Source organism: Leguminivora glycinivorella, chromosome Z (genome assembly GCF_023078275.1).
Source record: "Leguminivora glycinivorella isolate SPB_JAAS2020 chromosome Z, LegGlyc_1.1, whole genome shotgun sequence".
In the NCBI taxonomy this organism is placed as follows: domain Eukaryota; kingdom Metazoa; phylum Arthropoda; class Insecta; order Lepidoptera; family Tortricidae; genus Leguminivora; species Leguminivora glycinivorella.
In genome coordinates, this window is record NC_062998.1 from 41,537,968 (window position 1) to 41,562,450 (window position 24,483).

General features: G+C 38.9%; 1 protein-coding gene across 1 annotated transcript; it reads right to left on the reverse strand.

Moving 5' to 3' along the window:
* Positions 1-883: 883 nt before the first annotated feature.
* Positions 884-21,540, reverse strand: LOC125241770 (tetracycline resistance protein, class C-like). Its single transcript, XM_048150387.1, has 9 exons — positions 21,360-21,540; positions 14,480-14,671; positions 13,840-14,014; positions 10,833-11,018; positions 8,871-9,161; positions 7,616-7,770; positions 5,969-6,137; positions 4,761-4,920; positions 884-1,560 (listed from the first exon to the last, which is right to left on the reverse strand). The coding sequence occupies exons 1-9, from the start codon at positions 21,399-21,401 to the stop codon at positions 1,461-1,463; spliced, it is 1,470 nt and encodes a 489-aa protein (XP_048006344.1). The 5' UTR covers positions 21,402-21,540; the 3' UTR covers positions 884-1,460.
* Positions 21,541-24,483: the final 2,943 nt, after the last annotated feature.

Below are 24,483 nucleotides of genomic sequence, written 5' to 3' on the forward strand. Positions count from 1 at the left end.
ATATCAGCCCCCACTTTACATGTAGGGGGGTACCCTAATAAAATTTTTTTCCATATTTTATTTTTGCACTTTATTAGCGTGATTGATATACATATTGGTACCAAATTTCAGCTTTCTACTGCTAACGGTTGCTGAGATTATCCGCGGACGGACAGACATGGCGAAACTATAAGAGTTCCTAGTTGACTACGGAACCCTAAAAAGAATACCCATATTATAAGTACTTATATTTTTTATGAAATTTGACATTGTTTTAAAAACATTTTTACTTAAATGAAATCTAGACTTTTATAAAAATGCAAAAGTGATTAAGGCAATAATTTTGACCAAAGAACCAGTTTCGGTCCTAAATTAGTTCAACTTTGATGCTAAATATCACAGAATCAATGAGCTGTGAAGTAGGTACCTAATTATGGGGTGCTAGTTTGTTTAAAGACGACGATGCTGTTAATATGACACGCTTTAGAAACTATCGTAATACATATTCATATAAATACCAATGGATTCAAATCGAAGCTCATCGGAGTAGAGAATCCCCTTAAGAAATGTCGTTATTTAATATATCATGGAAAAAATACAAATGTTTGCAAACAACAGTGGCTTTATATGTAAACTGCAATATTTGTAGGTCAGAACGAAATAATGAAATGTACAGTTAAGGTCAAATATGAATAAAAGCGCGAGCGGAGCGAGCGCGAAATTTTTTTCATTATCATAACGCCGCTCCTGGCGGTTTGACCCTAGTGTAAATTCGCCACTGGCATGGACCCCAAAAATATAGTACTTTTGCGTACTATATATGTTTCATATAGAATATAGTACGCTGGGCCAAAATATAGTACAGTACTATATTATATAGTACGGTTGGCAACCCTAGTGTAAAGTGTTAATTGTTTACATTATTAACCATTTCTATTGAATATCAATAACTTACACACTAGTTAAGGCAAGCTAAAACTAATAATGCCTAAATAAATGCTAAATATCTGCAAAAAAGGTCCAATTAGGAACCAAACTGATATTTTTTCACGCTAGTCCTAATACGTCACTTGATAGAGGTCTGAAAAGTCCTAATACGTCATTTGATAGAGATCCGTCTGAAGAGCCCTAATACTCCATTGATAGTGGTCTAAAGAGTCCTTATACGTCAGTTAATAGTGCTCCAAAGAGTCCTAAAACGTGTTAAAAGTGTCTGAAGAGTCCTAATTAATCTGTTTACCCCTTCAACCATTTTGACGTTTGTTCTACTCATTCGATTTTGAACTGTAATTCTTATTGTAGAGATACATAAGTTTTAAGTATGATGGCAAGTATTTTGCCGCTACCGATTAAAGGTTTATAGAGGGCTGAAGAGTCCTAATAAGTACGTTATAGTAGTCTGAAGAGCCCTAATAAGTTCGTTTATAGTGGTCTGGAGTCCTAATAAGTAAGTTCATAATGGTCTGAAGAGCCCTAAAACATCAGTTGATAGTAGCCTGAAGAGTCCGCTCCGATATATCTTGTTCGTCCTCCGGTAACAGTGATTCAAGTCGGCGCCCTCTTAAAGTTAGCTCCATAGTCCTGAAAATAATATTTAGGTTTAAGGCTTATTTAGAGGGCGGCGATGGTACTACAGCACACAATACCGCAATGTAATGAAACTCGCAGGGGCCTTTCTCCTACTATGTAAAAGAAACACAGCTCGGAAACACGTGTTTTGTCCTTTAATACCAGCGGGTAAAAACGCATTTTATCCACTAGTGGGTAAAGTAATTTGACCTTGAATAAAGTCAAATAACTGCTTTAAAATTGATAAAAGTAGGTGAATCTAGTAATAAAGATGATTTACCACCTGTGGAACTGCTGGAAGCAGTGATAAACGCATTTTTTGCGTTGTAGTTTCCTCGCTATAGTGAGGGGAAAAGTTTTGTGTTACACTCGGGTGCAAATGTATTTTACTTCTCGTGTGTTAAAAAACTCGCAAGTTCAGGATTCTATTCTCGAACCACTCGCTTCGCTCGTGGTTCAACTATAGAATCCTTTCACTTGTTCGTTTTTCAATTCCACACTCGGCGTTAAAATACAACTTTGCCCCCTTGTATAACAAATAACTATTATATCTGCTAGGTGTTCATTTAATGCCAAAATCGCATTTATGCACTCTTCGTCATATAAGTTTGTTCCTGGGCCACGCCTCTGTAGAACACGTGTCGGACCACGCATATGGGAGTGTTCGGTAGCTGTAGATCTATATGTATAGTATACATAAGTATACTAGCTTTTGCCCGCGGCTTCGCTCACGTTAGAAAGAGACAAAAAGTAGCCTATCATCACTACTTTGAAAAAATCTCGTATCTCACATTGCTCCTCAAAGTTAAAACGCAGTAAGTCTATATGCATTGCATACATACTTATTACATTTTTCTTTTCATTGACAGAAGAAGATACAAGTTTTTTTCAAAGTAGTGACGCTATGTCACTCTCCATCCCTTCAACTATCTCCACTTAAAAGCAGATAGCAAATACAAATACTTATATACATAGAAAACATCCATGACTCAGGAACAAATATCTGTGCTCATCACACAAATAAATGCCCTTACCGGGATCCGAACCCGGAACCGCGGCGTAGGGAGGGTCACTACGCGCTATGCCAGACAGGTCGTCTGTAGTAACTCTTCTTCTTCTAACTTAAGAGCTGTGCTCTTGTCGGTGGAGCAATCTCCAACTCGTCCGGTCCTCTGCCAACTCCTTCACCTTCTGGTACGACACGACCTGAACCTTTTCTTTAAGGGCCTGGCCGGACTGCCATGGTAAAATCGCCCCTGGCTAAATATGAAATATTGATATGCAGGATTATTCGTATTGTTACTACATGTACTACTACTGGATATTATGCCTCAAACTGTTTCCGTTTACGAAAAAAATTAAAAAAAAGAAATTTTGTTTTTTATTTTTTTCTTTAAAACCGCGTATCCGATTGAGTTGTTCTTTGGATATTTTATAGATATATTAGGGATACATCAATAAAAAAAAAATTAACTTCCTGACTTTTTGTTAAATACATTTTTTTTTTAATTTATGTTTTAAATATATTTTTTTTACCACATACGAGTTAGCGACACCTACTATATTTTTATATAATAATCGCCATTTTATACTCTATTACATATATTTTTATCAAAAATATTAGTTTGGATCAACAATGTCAAAATAAGTTATTTATATATTACTAGTATTACCCTTTAGTACGTTGCTCCTGGAAAGTGATGTATGAAAATTTTGGCATAATTAATGGAAGATTTTTTTTTTATTGGGATATGTAGATTATAGGCCGAAATTATTTTTCATCAACCCTCCCCACCCCTCCCCCTCTGCGTCACCCCTCTACCCCCCTTAAAGAGCCGAAAATGCGATTTTTCTCGATTTCTGACAAAACCGATGAAGATACAGAAAAAGCGTGTAGGAACGAAGTAATCCTTAATAAATTTACTACAAATCTCTCATAAACACTTTAGTGCTAGCACTTATAGTTTTCGTGCAATCCGTCACGAAAGTTGCTCCTTTCTGCAATTTTCTTTAAAGAATATTAAAGTGTTGTCCCAAAATGCTTACGAAATTTGTTTGATACGACTAAAATATTGTAAACTCATGACTATAATAAAATTAAGGGGATAAATCACTACCATGGTTGGGACTTGAACTCACGGCTTCCGGATAGAAACTCGAGGGCTCTACCAACTGAGCCACCAAAAGCTCATCCCTAGTTTCTAGCGAATCTTTCAGCTTTCTACTATATGAATCAATGGTACCCCTAGCGTCATTTATCTATCAATCTAGAGGCCGTGAGTTCAAGTCCCGCCCATGGTAGTGATTTTTTTCCCCTGAAATTCATTCTGAGTTTATAATATTTTAGTACTATCAAACCGACGATTTCGTAAGCATTTAAGGAGAAAACTTATCATTCATTAAAGAAAATTGCAGAAAGGAGCAACTTTCGTGACGGATTGCACGAAAACTATAAGTGCTAGCACTAAAGTGTTTATGAGAGATTTGTAGTAAATTTATTAAGGATTACTTCGTTCCTACACGCTTTTTCTGTATCTTCATCGGTTTTGTCAGAAATCGAGAAAATCGCATTTTCGGCTCTTTAAGGGGGGTAGAGGGGTGACGCAGAGGGGGAGGGGTGGGGAGGGTTGATGAAAAATAACTTCGGCCTATAATCTACATATCCCAATTAAAAAAAAATCTTCCATTAATTATGCCAAAATTTTCATACATCACTTTCCAGGAGCAACGTACTAAAGGGTAATACTAGTAATATATAAATAACTTATTTTGACATTGTTGATCCAAACTAATATTTTTGATAAAAATATATGTAATAGAGTATAAAATGGCGATTATTATATAAAAATATAGTAGGTGTCGCTAACTCGTATGTAGTAAAAAAAAAAATATTTAAAACATAAATTAAAAAAAAAATGCATTAACAAAAAGTCAGGAAGTTAATTTTTTTTTTATTGATGTATCCCTAATATATCTATAAAATATCCAAAGAACAACTCAATCGGATACGCGGTTTTAAAGAAAAAAATAAAAAACAAAATTTCTTTTTTTTAATTTTTTTCGTAAACGGAAACAGTTTGAGGCATAATATCCAGTAGTAGTACATGTAGTAACAATACGAATAATCCTGCATATCAATATTTCATATTTAGCCAGGGGCGATTTTACCATGGCAGTCCGGCCAGGCCCTTTGGGTGAAATAGTTTACTTACAAAGAAAATAAGAATACAATGGCTTGCGTCCCGATAGTAAGATAGAAGATGGTGTTCAGGTAGCTGGTGCCGATCGTGGCGTTGTACACTTGGGAGTAGATGATTGACGCGAACATCGCCACTGCGTTCTCCATTACCGACAAAAACGTATACGCCACTCCTGACAACAAAATAGTTTACTAGTTACATTAAAAATACAATGCAAAAGTAAGAAATTTAATAGGCTAAGTTCTTCACCCATTTTTAAAGTCTGTCTTTTAAGATTAAGTACTGTCCAAGTAACCGAAATAAAATATTACCATGCTAAAAACAGCAAAACATATTTTTAAAGTATACTTTTACTGATTACGTAAAAGTTTAATCTATAGATTGTCTGTGCAGCACGTCATTCTACTCGAAAACTAAATTTTCTGACTTTTAAGTTTGAGGCATAAAGTTCATTATGTCAGTGACTGTTTTGACATGAAGTTAGTTCGAATTTGATGACAGCGTTTTCGGTGGCCACAAAAAAAATACATAGTCATTTACTTTTAATAGGTACCCAAAATCTATAAATATTGTTTTTTTTTATGTCAAAATACTACCTACAGAAGACAATCACTTATTGTGCCAAATTCGATATGAGTCTAGGAGCCTATTATTTTACTCTTGTTGTGGTAACTTTGTAGTTAAACTAATGCCAATAAAGCATTTTCCTTTCTAGGCCTATTAATATGCGTATAAGCAAAAGGTCAACATTTCGTAAGAATAGTTATCAGTACCATGGCGGAGTCGCGACTGCGCCACCAATTTATGTCATCTTGGGGACATTGATAAAAGCAACGAGGTGCTATTTAGTAAGATCAGTTCAGTAACTCGTTCAGCAAACGGCAGAACCTTCGAGGTTATTTTTAAATTAAAGGAAAAATGGAAAAATTCACACCGCCGGCAGAACTCGAACCTGCGACCTTTGGCCTTGCCGGGGCCATCGCGCTTCCAACTGCGCCACGGAGGCCTGCTGGATGTGTGCGAATTTATCCATGCCATGTAATATCGCTCGCAGACGTTTCTGCATGATAAAAAACAAACCTTCGAGGTTACTTCCAGAACAGATCGGACAGGTCAATAATAGATCGGACCAAGCCCCCACTGCGCCACCGATGTATAGGTATAGCGTCTTGGGGCCAAGATCGATATAAACTAAATATTTAGTAATTACAGATTAGTACCTCGTTCAGCAGACGGCAGAACCTTGGAGGTCATAGATCGGACGAGCGGTGCGACGCAGGGCCCCAAAGCCGCCACTGCGCCGCCGATGTATAGCGTCTTGGCGGCGGTCGCTTGCGCGTACAAGAAGTGACCGGCCATATGGGAAGTGGCTCCTAGCATCACTATTACCTGTTAATAAAGGATGGGTAAAAAAGCGCTGGTGGCCTAGAGGTAAGAGCGTGCGACTTTCGGTCCGGAGGTCGCGGGTTCGAACCCCGGCTCGTACCAATGAGTTTTTCGGAACTTATGTGCGAAATGTCATTTGATATTTGCTTTGCGGTGACGGAAAACATCGTGAGGAAACTGGACTAATAAGGCCTAGTTTAACCCTTCGGGTTGGAAGGTCGGATGGCAGTCGCTTTCGTAAAAACTAGTGCCTACGCCAAATCTTGGGATTAGTTGTCAAAGCGGACCTCGGGCTCCCATGAGCCGTGTCAAATTCCGGGAAAACGCAAGGAGGATGATGAATAAAGGATGGGTTGACACTTGAATACTATTTATGTATATCGTAAGTAAAAATCCACTGTAGAACCCTTCTACAGTTAAAGTCAAACTGACTTCTATAGCAAATAAAGCACGGTGTCAATAAAACAGGGTTCTAGAGTGGCCTAGGATTCTAATTGGTTGACTGGGTGCGTAGCCGAATGGTACAAACGCTCGTAGATATATGTATATCTCTATCGCTCTTGCCTTGCGTATTGGCGCGACAGAGCCAGACTTAAGTTTCGTTTGCAATTTTAAATCCATACTAATATTATAAATGGGAAAGTGTGTGTGTCTGTTTGTTTGTCCGTCTTTCACGGCAAAACGGAGCGACAAATTGACGTGGTTTTAAAATGGGGGATGGAAGTTTGTATGGAGCATTCCGCATTTTTCGAATTTAACGCGAGCGAAGCCGCGGGCAAACGTTAGTATTATATAAATCGTTGTCTGAGTACCCACAAGCCCACAACACAAGCCTTTTTCAGCTTACCGTGGGACTCAATCAATCTGTGTAAGAATCCATCCTCCTTGCGTTATCCCGGCATTTAGCCACGGCTCATGGGAGCCTGGGGCGACTTTGCGTACAATCTGTGTAAGAATGTCCTGTAATATTTATTTACTAGCTTTTGCTCGCGGCTTAGCTCGCGTTAGAAAGAGACAAAAAGTAGCCTATGTCACTCTCCATCCCTTCAACTATCTCTACTTAAATAACCTAACCACAAAAGTAAAATTTTGAAAAACCCCCGACCGCGACATAGTAGACCGATTTTCATGAAACATAGCTAAGAACACTCCCGACTAACTCAGCTTTCAGACAAAAAAAAACTAAATCTAAACCGGTTCATCCGTTCGGGAGCTACGATGCCACAGACAGACACACACACAGACAGACAGACAGACAGACAGACACACACACACACACACACACAGACAGACACGTCAAACTTATAACACCCCGTCGTTTTTGCGTCGGGGGTTAAAAATCACGTCAATTCGTCGCTCCGTTTTACCGTGAAAGACGGACAAACAAACAGACACACACACTTTCCCATTTATAATATTAGTATGGATTTATTGTCTGGGTAAGTAGTATGTGTATGGTAGGTATAGCTATAGGTACTGACCGTATCTCTCCAGCGGAACACCTTAGTCATGACGGGGATGCCTATGAACATGAGAAGCACGTACGCCGTGCTGCTATACGTCCTGAAGTTGCTGTAGGCGGTCGTGTCCCACTTGAACACGTTCTGCACGTACAAGTACATGAACGGCCTCTCGTCTGTAACATATATGAAGCTAGATTTAGAATATAGACCTCTTGGTTAGGTATACCGGGTGCCCGGTAATTAATGGACAACCTTTTAACCACCAAGAGGGCACCTTATGCTGGTCCAGAAAATCGACATTAAGGTTTAGTAAAAGTCGCCTGGTTTTCGAGATTTTCATACTATTCAAATTTTAAAAAGTGTGAAAATCTCGAAAACCAGGCGACTTTTACTAAACCTTAAAGTCGATTTTCTGGACCAGTATAAGGTGTCCTCTTGGTGGTTAAAAGGTTGTCCATTAATTACCGGGCACCCTGTAAAAATGTTAAAGTAGCGGTGTAAAAGGATTAAATGTAACTCTTGACGACCGGTCTGGCCTAGTGCGTAGTGACCCTGCCTGCTACGCCGCGGTCCCGGGTTCGAATCACGGTAAGGGCATTTATTTGTGTGATGAGCACAGATACTTGTTCCTGAGTCATGGATGTTTTTTTATGTATTTGTATATTATATATATATCGTTGTCTGAGTGTGAGCACCTGCAACACAAGCCATCTTGAGCTTACCGTGGGACTCAGTCAATCTGTGTAAGAATGTCCTATGTCCTATAATATAAAAAAAAACTTAGTATGTAGTAGTATACTTTATTGTACAACTGTTTTATATACAATTGACAAGAATAGAGGTACAAAGGCGAGCTTATGCCTATAAGGGATCTGTTCCCTAAAACTATAGAGTAGATGAGAGTAACCTAAAAGTGTTTAGATAGACAAACTTACAGAAGTACAAAAGTTCCCGTGGTCTCGAAGCAGACTCAATCGGAGTCTGCAAGTTATACGCGAGTAAGTCCCAGATACAATATTCAATATGTCATAATAACTTGTTGTTTTACCTCTCTGGAATGTATGTATACAGCGCCATAGATATCAACAAGAACCACAAAAACACAGTGCGGTAGTTGCTCCTCTTAACCAAAGTGAGCATAGTCTGCTTCATATTTCTAAGGTAAAAAAAGTCTACGCCCAAGGTAAACGCGTCAAAATTAATATCAAGGGTTTGTCCCATAACAACAAACACGGCAAGTTATATAAAAGCGAGTAGTAACTTGTTTTATTACCTCTTTGGAACGTATACAGCGCCATAGATATAAGTAAGAACCACAAAAACACAGTGCGGTAGTTGCTCCTCTTCTTAAACAAAGTGAGCATAGTTTGCTTCACATTTCTGAGATCAAAAAAGTCGACGGCCGGGTTAGTGACGCCCGCTTCGCGAAGAGACAGCTGTTCCGGCCTCGTTTGCCACTTGAGGAAGATCAGACAGTGCAGGGTCGCCAGGACCATGAGGATACTGTTGATTGTGAACATTATTGTGAATGATCTGTTCACAACGTGCACGTATAATAAGTTACCTGCAATAATACAGAACAGTTTCAGTTGTTTACATCTTGCTATATTATTTTACTTACATACAGGAAATAGACCGGATTTTTATATTTAGGATTAAGTATTTAGTTATAAGATGCCCTGTTTCTTTTAATATATGTGTACCGTATTGCAATACCCTGTAGGGTATCATGTTGCTATGTAACCATCGTACCTAATGTAAGATCTGTACACCAACATGAGAGCAATAAAATTCTATTCTATTCTATTAGAAATATCTGAACACACATTTATTTTGATTCTCATTTACTTAGTTAGCTTTTTTAAAATTAAATGGCTTCAGTCCATTATTGAGACTATTTCGCCAGTGTCAAGGTGATATGACCTAATATTAATTAGTGATTTTGGTACGGTAAGTACGACAGTGTACGGTGAGTTGTAAATTGATAGCTAGATTTTACAAGAGCACGTGGACTACCGGCCGTTGGCGACAAAAAAGTGGCTAAACGCGTTTCGAGATTAATTCTTCATCAGCTTCTCACTACAACATTAGTTTACTGCATAATAAGCTATGGATATTACACTTTAAACAACATTAATGAGCAAAAGAAAAATAAATTATTCACGACACGAGACCGCTAAGATGGCGCTCGAATCGGAAGTCCTGATTCTCATTTAATATTAGTGTTCACATATTTCTGTTCGTGTTCGGAAACAAACTTCTGAAAATGATGTCATGTGATGTCAGAACACAACTTCGCTTTCTTAGCGTCTTCAGAAGTATTAGAAGAATTGCACGTCGTAAGCGACATTCTCGTGGAATGCCCCAAGATAAGGAACATAGTTAAGTAGTTCAGTTCAGATGTGTCCTACAAAATAAATTCTTGCAAAAAGTACCTGTACCTCTTATTATGTACTCATACAGTTTTGATACTTTGTAGCACGAGTTGCATTACAATTGTTTCATAATAAGGCCTGACGCAAGAATCAACAAACCGTAAAGAATCTGATAGTGTCAACTGTTATTGATATTCATACTGTTGATATAGCAAAATATTTATTAATATAGGTTAATTAATTATTTGTTAAATTTTATCTCAACTTTATTTATCTCTACTACTATTCAAACAGTCAAGGCAGTTTTAGAAATCATAACAGTTACTGTATATATGTAGGCTACGGTGACTGCTTTTTTTTACCTTGTCGTTGGCAAACAGGTATACGGCCCGCCTGATGGAAAGCGGTCACCGTAACCTATGGACGCCTGCAACTTAAGGGGTGTCACATACGCGTTGCCGACACATTAGAAACTTGTACACTCCATTTTTGAAGAACCCCACACTTACCACAAGTCGGGCCGTATGTTTGTTTGCAAGCAACGTTATTATATTACCTATTAAAATCATGTTGCCATAGGTACATAAATCAGCACGGGTAGCATGATCGCGGGATAGACGATAAAATATCAGACCGTCCCTATCGCACTATTAGTAAGTGCGATAGGAACGGCCAGATGTTTTATCATTTATTGCGCGACCATAATTGCCTGCCAGATGATGCACGGGAAAGTGTACCTTATAACGACGGCGCTTTCATCGCATAGTACCTCATTGCGTACTGGAGATCTTTAATAACAGCGGCAGCGTAAGGTACCTTCATCCGTGGGACGCCACAAATATTATTGTGTAGGGACTTACCAATAAATACTCCTAAAGGCATAGTGCTTAGGTAAACGGCATCTAAAATCCCAACTCTGAGAGTTCTATTGTCAGGCGTCGTGACGTCAGCTATGTACGCGAAGACGCCCGCGAATATGGCCAAGTCTGAACCGGTTAAGGCACTAGGAAAAGTGGCCGTATATATAACATAATTTAACGGCCATGCTGAAAATAAAATTAATATTATTAGTACATATTACATTTTGGAAACTTCAATAAATAACAGTACAGATAGTACACTTCCTACAAAAAAGAAGTTTGATCGCGGTTCAAGATCGAATTGTGTCACTATTTGGTATTGACTGTCAATTATCTCGTTTGTGATCCAGAGATCGAACAGTGGGCGTCACTTCTAACAACATAAGGTTCATTATTCTGATAGCGCACGACAAGTGCCGCCAAGTATAGTGCCAACCCCAATATTGCTACTTAGATCAGGAGGTTTTCAACCACTGCTAAAACTGAATATGAATGGGTTTAAACTCTTTCCAAAAATCACAATAGCAGTGGGGACATAAATAAAGATAACACTTAATAGTCATTGGAACTGGACTCAATCGTTTGCCCTAATTCGCCCGCAACATTTCCAAATCCAAACGATGCTCTTTATTACTCGTATCGCCCGTGCCCTTAGTGCATTAATTATATAGAATGACCTCTGGGGGCATCCATTAATCGCGTCATACGTTTTTGGCTTATTTTAGACCCCCCCTCCCCCATGGTGATCTTTGGTGATATTTTCAGGACCCCCTCCCCCCCCGGCCAATATGACGTGTAATTTTTTGGCAACTTAAGTAGATTTTTTTCGAATACATGAATCAACGAATCAACCAAATCTTGGCACTAAAAATAGCGCGAAATTCAAATTTTCTTAGGGAATCAAACCTTCGCCCTTATCTTATCTTAAATCTGCGGGGGCCCTTCCGGATACACTACCCCCTACGATCCTAAGATCCTTCAGCTATTCAAGAGCTTCTCGACCATCTCCACGTATCGGATGATGAGGCTCATGGGTAGCTCTCTGAAGTCCTTTGGTACCAGGTAGCCTGCTCCAAAGTTCTTCATTCTTTGTCTGGCGAGGGGCGTGACATTCACACATTAGATGTCTGACGGTCTCTTCCTCTCCTCCACACATGCGACAATCCGTGTTGTCAGCGTGTCCCATCTTGGCCAAGATTCCTTTGACCCCGTAATGGCCTGTGAACACCCCCGTTATAATTTGGAGTTGTCTTTTGCCTAGCTTTCCTAGCTTTTTGATCCATCCAGAGTCAACCCTCCGCATAAAGAGCTTTGAATGCTTCAGATTTACCAGGGCATCCCACTCTTTTTGGTGATTAGCCTTTGTTCGGTCTTTCATAGCCGTTTTAATGGTTCCTTGTGAAAGGCCCACAAAAGGTTCCGGACTTATGAAGTTATCTTCAGATCCGGCCTTGGCAAGTTCATCAGCATTTTCATTGCCAATGAAGCCTTCGTGTCCCGGTATCCATACCAGTTCCACCTTGTTTTGCCTTCCAAGCTTGTTAAGAGCTTGGATGTCGAGAACCTTCGCCCTTACATCTTTAATACATTTTTAAGTGTTATGGCTCGTCGATGATTCCGCCAACAACGTCAAGGTTTAGGAAGGGACAGGTTTTATGAAGACAATTAGCCGTTGAGCCCAACATTTGTGAAATTTCTCGCCTTTTTAACCGCCGCCCAAATCTCAATTCGTCTGTTTTTTTTTAATGTTTGTTATTTGATATCTACTCATTATTAGACCGATTTTGATTTTTGTTTTGACTGAATGTATATAGATACATATAGTGATTTTTGTGTTTTTATGAGAACAGCATGCATTTATGTCCAGAAGAGTGACATTTGATGCAGTGGAACTGCTGATGATGATCAGAACTGAACTCCTCAAATCTCAACGGCACACTTATAGTGACTTTGTTATTTTTATAAGAACAGTATAGAACAGTGACATTTGGTGCAGTAGAACTGCTGATGATGAGCAGAACGGAACTCCTCAACGACGCGTAGCTCATGTTAGGAGATTTATTTTCTTCGTTATGTTCGTTCAGAATGTTGGGTTTTCATGTCACATTTTGGACCAGTTCAAGTTCTAGTGAAGGGATAGTTTAAAAAATACACATTTCTACATAATCCAACATTCGCAAGTTTCTTTCACCAGAAACAAAAAAGCGGCGTTTTTTTCTTAACAAAATATTTAGTGCCATGATGGTTGACCGTCCGTCTATAAGTAGGTATACGTGATGAGGGCAAACTAAAAAAAAATCTTTGATAATTAATAATAACCGTTTTGCACCCAGCTGCTCTTTGCACTGCACAACGCAAATGCTAACTGCGAGGCAAATTACGGCGCATGCATTTTTAAAACTCAGCTCAGGTTTTGACAGTCTGGTTATGTTAAAGTTGATATATTAAAAAAATTGCTCAGAAATATGATTTCTTGTTTACTAACTATAACACAGTGTATCACACAGGAACAAAAAAAACAACACGTGATATGTTCCTGACCCCCCCACCCCCCATGGTGATATTTGGTGATTTTTCTATGACCCCCTTCCCCCCCCTATACAGTATGACGCGATTAATGGACGCCCCCTCTAATGTAACGTAGTTAACGTAATAAAATAAGAATTAATAGCGTGATTATACTTGTAGATATATTCGACATTAGGTACGAGACCCAGACTCTGGATTTCTAAGATAAGAAACGTTGCGGGGAGGTTGATATCAGACTGACAACGCAATACTTATATGCAGATACGTAATACAGTCTAGTTCAGCGGTACTCAAACTGCAGTCCGCCCATGTTTTTTAGGTAGTATGGCTGTCTGGTATACCTACATAGATCCATCTGAAATTAACTGCCCTGCTGCTTTGAAAAACAATTTTATGGCTCTGCATAAAGCCAAATGTCTGGACTCTAGCCCAAGGGTATAGGGAAATCTATAGTAAAACGAAAACTACTCGTACTTGCCATTCATAGTATTAACAGTAGCCATTATGGAAAAATAGAGCTTCCCGAGCAGCCCTGCCAGCAGGATGCACTTTCTGCCCCGCTTATCACTATAGGAGCCTAGGAAAAACGCGAGGATAAACGGCACCATGTGCCAGGCTACGCCGTTCCATTGGTGAAAGGTCGACACTGTTACCTGTAATCAAATTAAGTATTAATAGTAAAGCGAATTATTAAAATTTGTCACCATCACGTCGTTGTTTCACCACCTGCGGTCAACAATTACAATTCTTTCGGAGGGGCGCTGCCCTGCAGTGAATGTGGCCGAACATTTATTGCTAAGATTGGGTATGTCAGCTACCTGAGGAACTGTGAACTTCGCTCTAATACTCAGTGTTAATGTTAAACAGTAGCCGTGGTCGAAATCGGCCAGGACAGTACGACGGTATGAGTAAGAAATAAGGTATTTTCATGAGCAGAGTCACCACTTTTACTCAATGAAACATCGCTTTCTGAGACAAATATAGGTACGAGTTATCTTCAAAATACCCAACCCAAATCCCTATATCGATCTGATAATTGATGCTACGACCAAATGTCTAAAAATCGGTGAATTCAAAAATTGGAAGGTAACTAGGTTATAAATGAAAGAACACATTACCTGTACTTCATCATTAATTTCTTTGTAACTTGTTATGTTGTAGCAAATCTCTTCACTGTATCTGTGGTCGACGGTACACGCCCGGAACACGTAGAAGGTCTGTTCCACGACGTTGGTGATCATGTACGCCATCATGTATAGGAACATCGTCGGCTCCACTGTCACGTATCTGTACCATGGTTGTCTTATTGGCTGGGGGAAAGAAATTGGTGATAAGGTGGAACCCAACTAAGCAAGGGCGTATATGAGGGGGAAGGGGAGTTTAAGGACTAAGGGCCAGTTGCATCAAACCGTCTGTCACCGTTAAAGCGTTCGTTAAATTTTATTGTATGGGAAGTTCCATAGACATCTGCTGCGTGACGATGATGTGTCTGTCAAATGTGGTTGATGCAACTGGCCCTAAATTGCGTTATTACTATGGAAAATCGTTTGCGCTCGCTACGATCACGTTCAATTTTTACAAGCTTTTATTCAACTTGCCTTGTTAGTAACTATCTTAGTTTGGGTCAAAACGTAGAAGCTAAATTTGTCCTACTTTCCGGTTTCCGATTGAGCTGAAATTTTGCACACATATGTAAATCACGTGACAATGCAATATTATGGTATCATGGAGCTGATCTGATGATGGAGCAGAAAGGTGGTTATAGGAACTCTGCTATGAAACGTCATATCTCCATCGAGTAAGGGGTTTTTAGAAACGTCTCGGAGAGTAAGTAGATGACTGTTGAAAGAAAGGTGTAGTCGGCGATAAAAGCTTGTGCCAAAAATGATTTTTTTGAAAAAAAAAAAATACTTATTAATTCCATAGTATCACTAAACCCCCTTAGACTTTCTATAAGCTTGCAATTAGGTTGATAAGCTATAATTCTGAGGTAAGGGTAAACTCTCGTCATATTATTCTGTATTCCGTAGCGTAGAGAAACGCCGGCCCATGAATCGTTTTTTTTAATGTCTATGCGTCTCTTTAGTCTTTACTACTTTTTAGGGTTCCGTACTTCAAAAAGGAAAACCGGAACCCTTATAGGATCACTCGTGTGTCTGTCTGTCCGTTGTCACAGCCAATTTTCTCCGAAACTACCGAACCGATTAACTTGAAATTTGGCACACATATATAAACCTGTGACCCAAAGACGGACATGTAATTTAAATGAAGAATACTCAATTATAGGGGCCACTTTTGGGAGGTAAAAGTGAAAATTAAAAATCAAAGTTTTTAGAACTATATTGTGTTACGTATATCAAATGAAAGAGCTTTTTATAAGTATTTCAAAATATTTTTTTTAAATAATTTTTAGTAAAGTAATTTTCAAGTAATTTAAGAAAATAAGCAAAAAATGACCATCTCCGGCTGCGTAAAATTTTGAAAAAAATACTCGAGATAGGTTTCAATCTATAGATTACAGGAAAACCTATTAGAAATCTACAGTAAAGCGTAAGTCGGACTTAAAAGAAAAAAACTCAAATTACGAATTTCACTAACTGCCGTTGCAAGAAGTTACCAAATCTCTTGAAATTGTGTGAGCGCGTTTGAATATTACATATAAACTCATTTCTGTTTCATTTTGTTCAAAATATCGATTAGTCGCAAAAATGACTTAAGTTCCTACTAAAAAGGAGGCGCTTAAGCCCTTCTTGTAGTGTACGGAACCCTTGCAACGCGAGTACAACTCGCACTTGGCCGGTTTTTTTTATTATTTACATTTATTGGAACTACAATTTTATGTTCTAAATTTAGTCATGATTTAAAGATAAAACTCGATATCGAACACGAGTAGAAAGATAATGGAACATTTTATGTCATATGATTATTTCCCCCCACATCTAGCGTCTCGCGAGCGTCGCGTCGGGCCAACTGTATGGGCAAAGCCTGACGCCACGTCGACGTCGCGTCGACGCGGCGTCTTTTTCCATACAGTTGGCCCGACGCGACGCTCGCGAGACGCTAGATGTGGGGGGACCCTTAATCTTTTGCGAGGATGCTGGAAGACCTTGAGTGGATCGCAGCGTGTGTAACATACATACTAAGATGAAAGGAGACTACCGCCCCGGCACCGGAGTTATACACACGACATTATTATCCTTAATTTTATATGCGTTTTAGTGGCGTTTTATTAGGGATGTACCACAGACCAACCCCTATAGACATCCATTACAAGACGACTCGCGGTCGCCAGCCTTCCTAGTATTTGCACTGATATAAGCGCGGGCGCTCGCCGTGCCCGATCAGTAGCGACCAAGTAACAGACCCGAAAGCAGCGCTTGTTTATCGCAGTAAAAAAATTGAAAAAGGGTATTTTGATGTCTTAAAGATGTCCACCTGTAGTGTGAAATGGTGTGGAAAGGTAACAAGAAGCTCAAATTTAAAAACAGACGTCATTACATTCCACATAAAAGTCATATTTATAATTTATTCAGAGCCGGCATAGGTCAACTTACATTGGCCACTTACGCGTCAGTAGAGGGACAGTCCCTTTCATCTGGCGCGACTGCCCGCCGTCCTTGAAACGGCCAATCACAGCGCGCTTAACACATTCCCCGCCCGCTCCTCGCACCCCTGGCACTGGTGACTCGTATCGCGAACAAAATAATACAAGATTGCTACTCTATAGGAGGTTCTCTGTGGGCTGTACCGACTATGGTTTTGGCAGACTAGCTGAACTTCTTGGTACTTTGTCTAAATTTGAATGTTTTTAAACTTAGCACATTACGATACAAGTGCGGAAAAGAGGAAATTTGAAACTGGTGGCGATCAATTAAAATACATCCGAAGGGAGCGTTTTAAAACGAGACGAGTTACGGAATTCTCCTTTGCACATCTCGTCTTTACATAGAGATAAAAAATGATATTTCTAGTCTTACTAGATAAATTGATCTACACCGTGTTGTAAAGCCCGTATCTCAACCGCAATTGAAGTTAACATCTATCGCAGGTGTATAGTTTTTTTAGAAAAAAAGTACGAACATAAGAAAACTAACTATGCCATACTGTTTTCTATAATGGACCTAACTATATGCCGAAGTTAACGGAATCCAATAAAAACACGATGTATATTTAGAAAAGTTAGGTAATCAGGATGTCAGATACCTTTGGTGCAACTTATTATTTTTTCTCAAGGCAAAAGTTAAAACAAAACACTGAAGAAGATAACTTAATAACCAGATACAAATTAAAACTAAATTGAGATAATATGGGTAACTAATAACAGTAATAAACACAAGTGTTATTGACAGCTACTCATGTGATAAGAAATTATAACTCTTATCATTTTAAGATACAAAGATACGGCACACGGTATTAGAATGATGCTGGGGGTTATGAAATGTTTATGTTATGAATCGGGCATAACAACAAGGAATACATAAATTGTAGGGCTAGAACAATGTACATTTTTTAAATATTATAGGGCATTCTTACACAGATTGACTGACTCCCACAGTAAGCTCAAGAAGGCTTGTGTTGTGGGTACTCAGAAAACAATATACATAGAAAATATCCATTACTCATGAAAAAATATCTGTGCTCACCACACAAATAAATGCTCTTACCGGGATTCGAATCCGGTGCCGCGGCGTAGCAAGCAGGATCACTACCGACTACGCCAGGTTGTGTGCCAATTTTTTGTGTGAAACCATTTACGTACATACTTACTTAATATAATATTATTATGTGTTGAGTTTAGGTTATAATTTTATAATTTTAGTAAGGTTATAATTTTATCCTCCAAACCCTACCACATTATATGTGTGTATGTATATATACTATATGCATACACCATAGCTGGGCATTAGCTCGTTAATCCGTTAATCGTTAATTAACGAAGTTAACATTTCGATTAACGGATTAACTATTAAGTTAACTTTAAAAAATGTTAACGGATTCGTTAACTTCCGTTAAATTTCATCGAGTCCGTTAATCGTTAATCCAGCACCCCAAGCGGCTCGCTGCGCCACGAAGACCACGTCCTTACTGCTACTGTAAAAGCCCGTAGTACGGCAAAACCTAGGATTTATCGGTAAAAGCAGATCCGTCGGTTATAAACAGTCTAAAGACCATGGGGCGACTTTGGATCACTTATTCGAAATCTTATAAATCTTATTAGGCGTGCTAGATCGATCACTAACCTGAGAATAGAGTGCAATCATCAGGCATGGCAGACAAATCGCGCAACCGACGCATCGAGTTAGAGTCCGGCTCGGGCCTTAGATTACTCTACCAAGTTATCGTGGCCCACAGCATCGAGTTGTCATCTCAAATCTTAATCTATAGAACCGACGCACCACGATCGCGACCGCATGAATGACCCAATAATTACCAATCCGAAGTAAACCTAGGATTTAGCCAATCAACAGCGGTAAAAGCCCGAAGAGACCGTAATTATTACATTTCGGTTTTTTGCCGATTGGCATCACAGGTTTTAATGGTTTTTGGTGGACACTTAGTAAATAGAAATACATAATACCTACAGTCAAGTCCTATTTTTATGACGTGTTAACGGATTATCGATTAACTTTAACTTCCGTTAAATCTACCGAAATGTATCGCTTTAACGATTAACGAAGTTAACTTTTTAAGTAACGGATTAACGATTATCGAAGTTAACTATTTGATTAACGGTGCCCAGCTATGGCATACACACATTAGAGCAACATACCTACTAAATTAAAAATTAAGATTATTGTTATATGCATAGGTAGGACCTTATTCAAATATTTATTTATCTGCCATTGAATAGTCATGAAACCTGAGTAGTTTCATGTGCTCTGCCTACCCCTTCATGGGACACAGGCGTGATTGTATGTATGAATAGTCATTTATCGAAATCTGTTAAGATTTCTGTCTTTTCTCTGGTAGCTTATTAAGTATTGCAATACACATCATGTAAGTATTATCTGATGTCAGGCTACTCCTTCACCAGGAACATGGCCTAGTAACATATAGTACATTACGATACAAGTGCGTAAAAAAGGAAGTTCGAAACGAGTGGCGATAAATTAAAACACGACACACAACACAATCTAAATCAGAACACCATCTGTACTGAAAAATAATTTTCACTATTACAGTACAGATGGTGTTTTTATTACGCACTAGTGCGAGAAGTGGTTCATTATATGGTTGAAACTTTGGAGGGTCATGTGTACTGAAAAACGTCGTACGATACACGTGCGAAAATTTTCAACTTGTGTCATTGAAAAATGTGCAATTTTAAACCACATTTGAAGTTTGAATTATAATAATATTAATAATGCTTAGGTAAGCTGACATTCTCTTGACACAAGTTTAATATATTTCATTCAGACTATTACTTACTTACTGCTTACTGCTAGCCTTTCTCCGCAGACGTTTAGTCTGGTTGCCTTTGGCATAGGCCTCTCCCATATTTCTCCATGTTTCTCTGTCTAGAGCTTGTCTTCTCCACAAGGCTCCAGCTACCTTTCTGAATTCATTTTCCCATCTCATTTTTTGTCCGCCATCCTTCCTTTTGCCATCTCTTGGGTACCATGATGTTATGTCCTTAGACCATTTTTCTCTTTTATCTCGGAGCATGTGGCCAGTCCATTTCCATTTTAGTTGCTTCATTGTCTGATTTACGTCAGTTATCTTTGTTCTTTTTCTAATGGTATCCAACTTTATTCTATCTTTAAGTTTTATATGCAACATGCTTCTTTCCATGCTATTTTGGCAAACTTGGAGAGCTCGCCTTTCCTTGTCCGTTAGGGCCCAAGTTTGGCATCCATACGTGAGACAGGGAAGGATACATGTGTTAAAGACTTTGGACTTAAGGTTTGTAGGTATTTGGTTGTTTTTCATGATTTCTCGTAGTGACCAATATCTTTTCCATGAGTTCCCAATTCTAGTGTCCACTTCTTGTTGCATCAAATTTTGAGGTGATATTACTTGCCCGAGATATGTGTATTGTTCTACATATTCAATGAGGTTGTTGTCTATGAGTATCTCTTTTTTTCCACTGTTCGTCATTATTTTTGTTTTTTCGGTACATATAGTACATTACGATACAAGTGCGTAAAAAAGGAAGTTCGAAACGAGTGGCGATAAATTAAAACACGACACACAACACAATCTAAATCAGAACACCATCTGTACTGAAAAATAATTTTCACTATTACAGTACAGATGGTGTTTTTATTACGCACTAGTGCGAGAAGTGGTTCATTATATGGTTGAAACTTTGGAGGGTCATGTGTACTGAAAAACGTCGTACGATACACGTGCGAAAATTTTCAACTTGTGTCATTGAAAAATGTGCAATTTTAAACCACAAAGCTGACATTCTCTTGACACAAGTTTAATATATTTCATTCAGACTATACCATATGTTAATTAAAACATAACTTAAAATAGTATTAAGAAAAAATACCATACCCAACCAGGGTTCCATGTGATCCTATGATACTTAATACTGTACCTATGAACTTTGTACCATGCATTGCAGTAGAAATTTAGTCTATTCTATTATATTTTAATAGCAATATCACAAGATAACTTACAATGGATTCTAATGTTCCTACAAAAAACATAAATAAAAGAAAGAATAATTACACAATTAACATTCTGAGACAAATCTCAAAAATACAGAATAATCTAGCAATGCCATTGTTCTCCTTGTGATCAATTTAATAATGTCAATTTCAACAAAATCTCTGTTATCTTAATATTTTAAAATTTTCTTGAATGTAATACCCATAGGTTATCAATCTATTATGACGACAGAAAAAAAAACTGATGATTACCAAAATGTTATTAAACAAAATATTAACATAAAGAAGACTTAGTAAATAATATAAGACACCTGCATTGTACTTTAAACGTCTTTATATACCACAACGAAAAAACAGAAAAGTAAATATGAATGCTCACCGTTTCTATTTCACTGGTATTTTCATCCTGTTTTTGATCCATTATCAATTACAACTCCGAATGTATATTGTATTTTTATAAAAATGGTTTAATTCATTAGCAAATTAATACAATTAGATAATATATTTTACAATACTATCTTCTCTGCCTTGCCCTTGCCGCCAGCATGAGAAGAGTGGCTATGTGAAATGTGAAACATGACATGAAAGCAAGAATATTATATACCATGGATATTGCGTGCCGAACATTACGTTGAAGCCAGAAAATTTGACCTTGAATTACGTCACGCCGGTCTTGCATCTCTTTCTTTAGGGTGTCCATGATTAAGCATACATTAGGGATATCCCGCGGAATTTGACGTATTACGTTTATACGACTGATTAATTTTGTAACTTATTAAATTCAAATCCGATCAATCGTTTTATCACGAAAGTGAACATCCATCCTCACAAACTCAATGTAGTGTAGTCGTGACGTAGCTTATTTATCATTGTAAAGGCTTGACCTAAATGAACCATAATTAATATTATATTAAAACAATACTTAAAGGTCAGCCTAAATGTCACGCACGTAGGCATCAACTATATAAGCCTAACCATCTTCAAATAAATGTTCATTACTTAACTGGAAACAAGAGTATTATTTTATCACACCTACCGCCGACCATTATATGGCGATCCTGCCAGGCGGACTGCCTCTCAGCAGTCCAGGTGTCATTTCTGCTCTCCAGCAAGCCTGAACACATCCCCTGATCCTGCAACATCATGGGAAGTCAGCCTGCCAAGGGCTATCAAAAGCAAGAAGAAATCATCATAGCCCAAAACGGCGCGGGTAGCAGCGTGCAGTCATCGCAAGCCGAGAACCACACGGTTGTTTACATAACCACCTCAATAATGATATTGGTGGCTATCACGTTTGTGTACATACTCTGGAAGAAAGTACACAAGTGCCTCACCAGGAAGATAGAACGTCAGGCAGTCGCGGTAGCGATGCGAAGAACCAGCTCTGTCTAATCATCACGGAGCACACCAAACCAGCGGAGCAGAACGAGCCAGCCCAGCAGCACAGCCCAGCCAACCAGCCAGTGTCTTCAGCCCAGCCGAACAAGCCTGCTCGCAGAAACAACCAAGCCAGCCCATGCAGTCAGCGCACGTAAGGGTATTGTTAATTTATTTTCATTTCCGATCGTAATGAGCTTGTACTGGGGATAATTTGCTATGATTACGAGGGATGAGTAATGACTAAAATTGTGGACCTATATGAGAAATTGTCAAAATTACGAGACGACATAAGAAAATTAGGACCTAAGCGTCGGCAAGACAAACTCGGTCAGGACAAATTACTTCAAGCACAGCAAATTTATGCCAAGTACGAGGAGCTCGTAGAGGAAGTTAGCGATAAGTTAACCAAATCGGAAATATCTTTAGAAGACAGTCAGCTAGTAACATCATACTGCATCAAAATTGAACAGATTTTTAGCACCATAAAGGGGTATTTTTCAGAAAACGCAACGATGTCTTCGCAAGATAATTTTGAACTTAAGGCCGCGGTGTCATTGTTGCCCGTCATGGACGGTTCTGAGGACGTCACAAACCAGTTGATTGACGCAATAGAGTTATACGCAACAATGATAAAGGAGGCCGACATAAAAATGCTTATAAATTTTGTACTCAAAACTCGGTTAACGCAGAGTGCCAAACTTAGACTAGTAGGACCTTACAACTCGGTAAAAGACTTGGTTGACGACATGAAATCGCATCTGTTAACAAAGAAATCAGCCACTGCGCTTCAAACCAAATTAATGGCGACAAGGCAAGGCAATAGGTCAATCGATAAATTCGGACAGGAATTAGAAGACCTATTCGTTAAGCTCACAGTGACGCAAGCGGGTACTAGTGCGGAGGCCTACAAGGTATTAAGGCCGTTAAATGAGAAGACCGCAATTCAAAAATTTGCAGAGGGCCTGCGTAATGAAAAGCTAAGCACGATAGTAGCAGCTCGGGGTTTCGACACGCTTAAGGACGCGATACAGAGTGCCAAGGACACGGAAGTGTCGATGGCACCATCTGCACCAACAAACCCAGGACAGTTACTGTATATGCGAGGCCGAGGCCATGTCTCCAGGAAGCCATTCCGGGGAAATGGCAGAAGGGAGTTTCAATACCAACCCCAGCGTCAGTATCGTAATAACAGCGACATTAGAGCTAGGGGGATGAATCAAGGTAGGGCGCGGGGTACTTTCCGGACAAAGTACCCGAGTTATACGCGGACTCGGCGCCAATACAACAAAAACCGGACCCGGCAGCAAATAAACGCGGTAACCGGGGAACAGGGCGAGACAGATAACCAAATGCAGTTTTTTCTCTAAAAATAAGTACATTCTAACCTATAACCATTTAAATTCGGTAAAACTAGCAATAAATGGCAAGGTGTACAATTGGCTTATAGATACAGGAGCATCGCTCAGTGCAGTTAAGCGAGATATAGCAATGGCAACAGGTTGGACCATTTATCCAAAAATCACACGAATCAAGGGAATAGGGGGCAAGGTCACGTCATGTGGTAAAATTCGGTTAGTTCTGACAACAGACACAAGTCAGGAATTTCAACATAGATTCCATGTGTTTACAAATTTACCCCTGAACGTTGATGGAATCATAGGTCAAGACTTTTTAATTAAATACAAGTGTCACATAGACTATGAGAAAGAAATGATTACCTTGAATCACATACATAGCATACCCCTCCATATAAACGTAACAGAAAACGAATCCATGAACTCCAACCTTGTGAAGTTGCCAGCGCGAAGTGAATCAGTAATAAAAATATCAACTAATTGCACGGGCGATTGCGTAGTCCTATCGGGAGAAATAGGAGAAGGAATTTTTGTAGCAAATACCGTGACTCAGAACAGAAATGGGCAAATATTCGTTAAAGTGTTAAACACGCGTAGCAATGATATAATTATAAATAATTTCACGCCACAAATAAGGCCGCTACGTGACTACGAATGCTTTTCTTTTGAGTCATGCAAAAATAACGCGGACAGAGTGAAGCTACTATTTTCTCTGCTGCCACTAGCTAATCTGAATGGCGAAAGTAAGGTACATTAGGGCAATTCCGA

What these genes read in the sequence shown, in the direction of transcription:
- LOC125241770 (XM_048150387.1), bottom strand. Translation starts at nt 21,401, where the DNA reads ATGGATCAAAAACAGGATGAAAATACCAGTGAAATAGAAACG. An exon ending in TGTTCCGCTGGAGAGATACG is followed by an intron (nt 6,138 to 7,615) that starts GTCAGTACCTAT and finishes CTTTATTAACAG; the next exon opens with GTAATAGTGATGCTAGGAGC. An exon ending in TCTGCCGTCTGCTGAACGAG is followed by an intron (nt 4,921 to 5,968) that starts GTACTAATCTGT and finishes TTTTGTTGTCAG; the next exon opens with GAGTGGCGTATACGTTTTTG.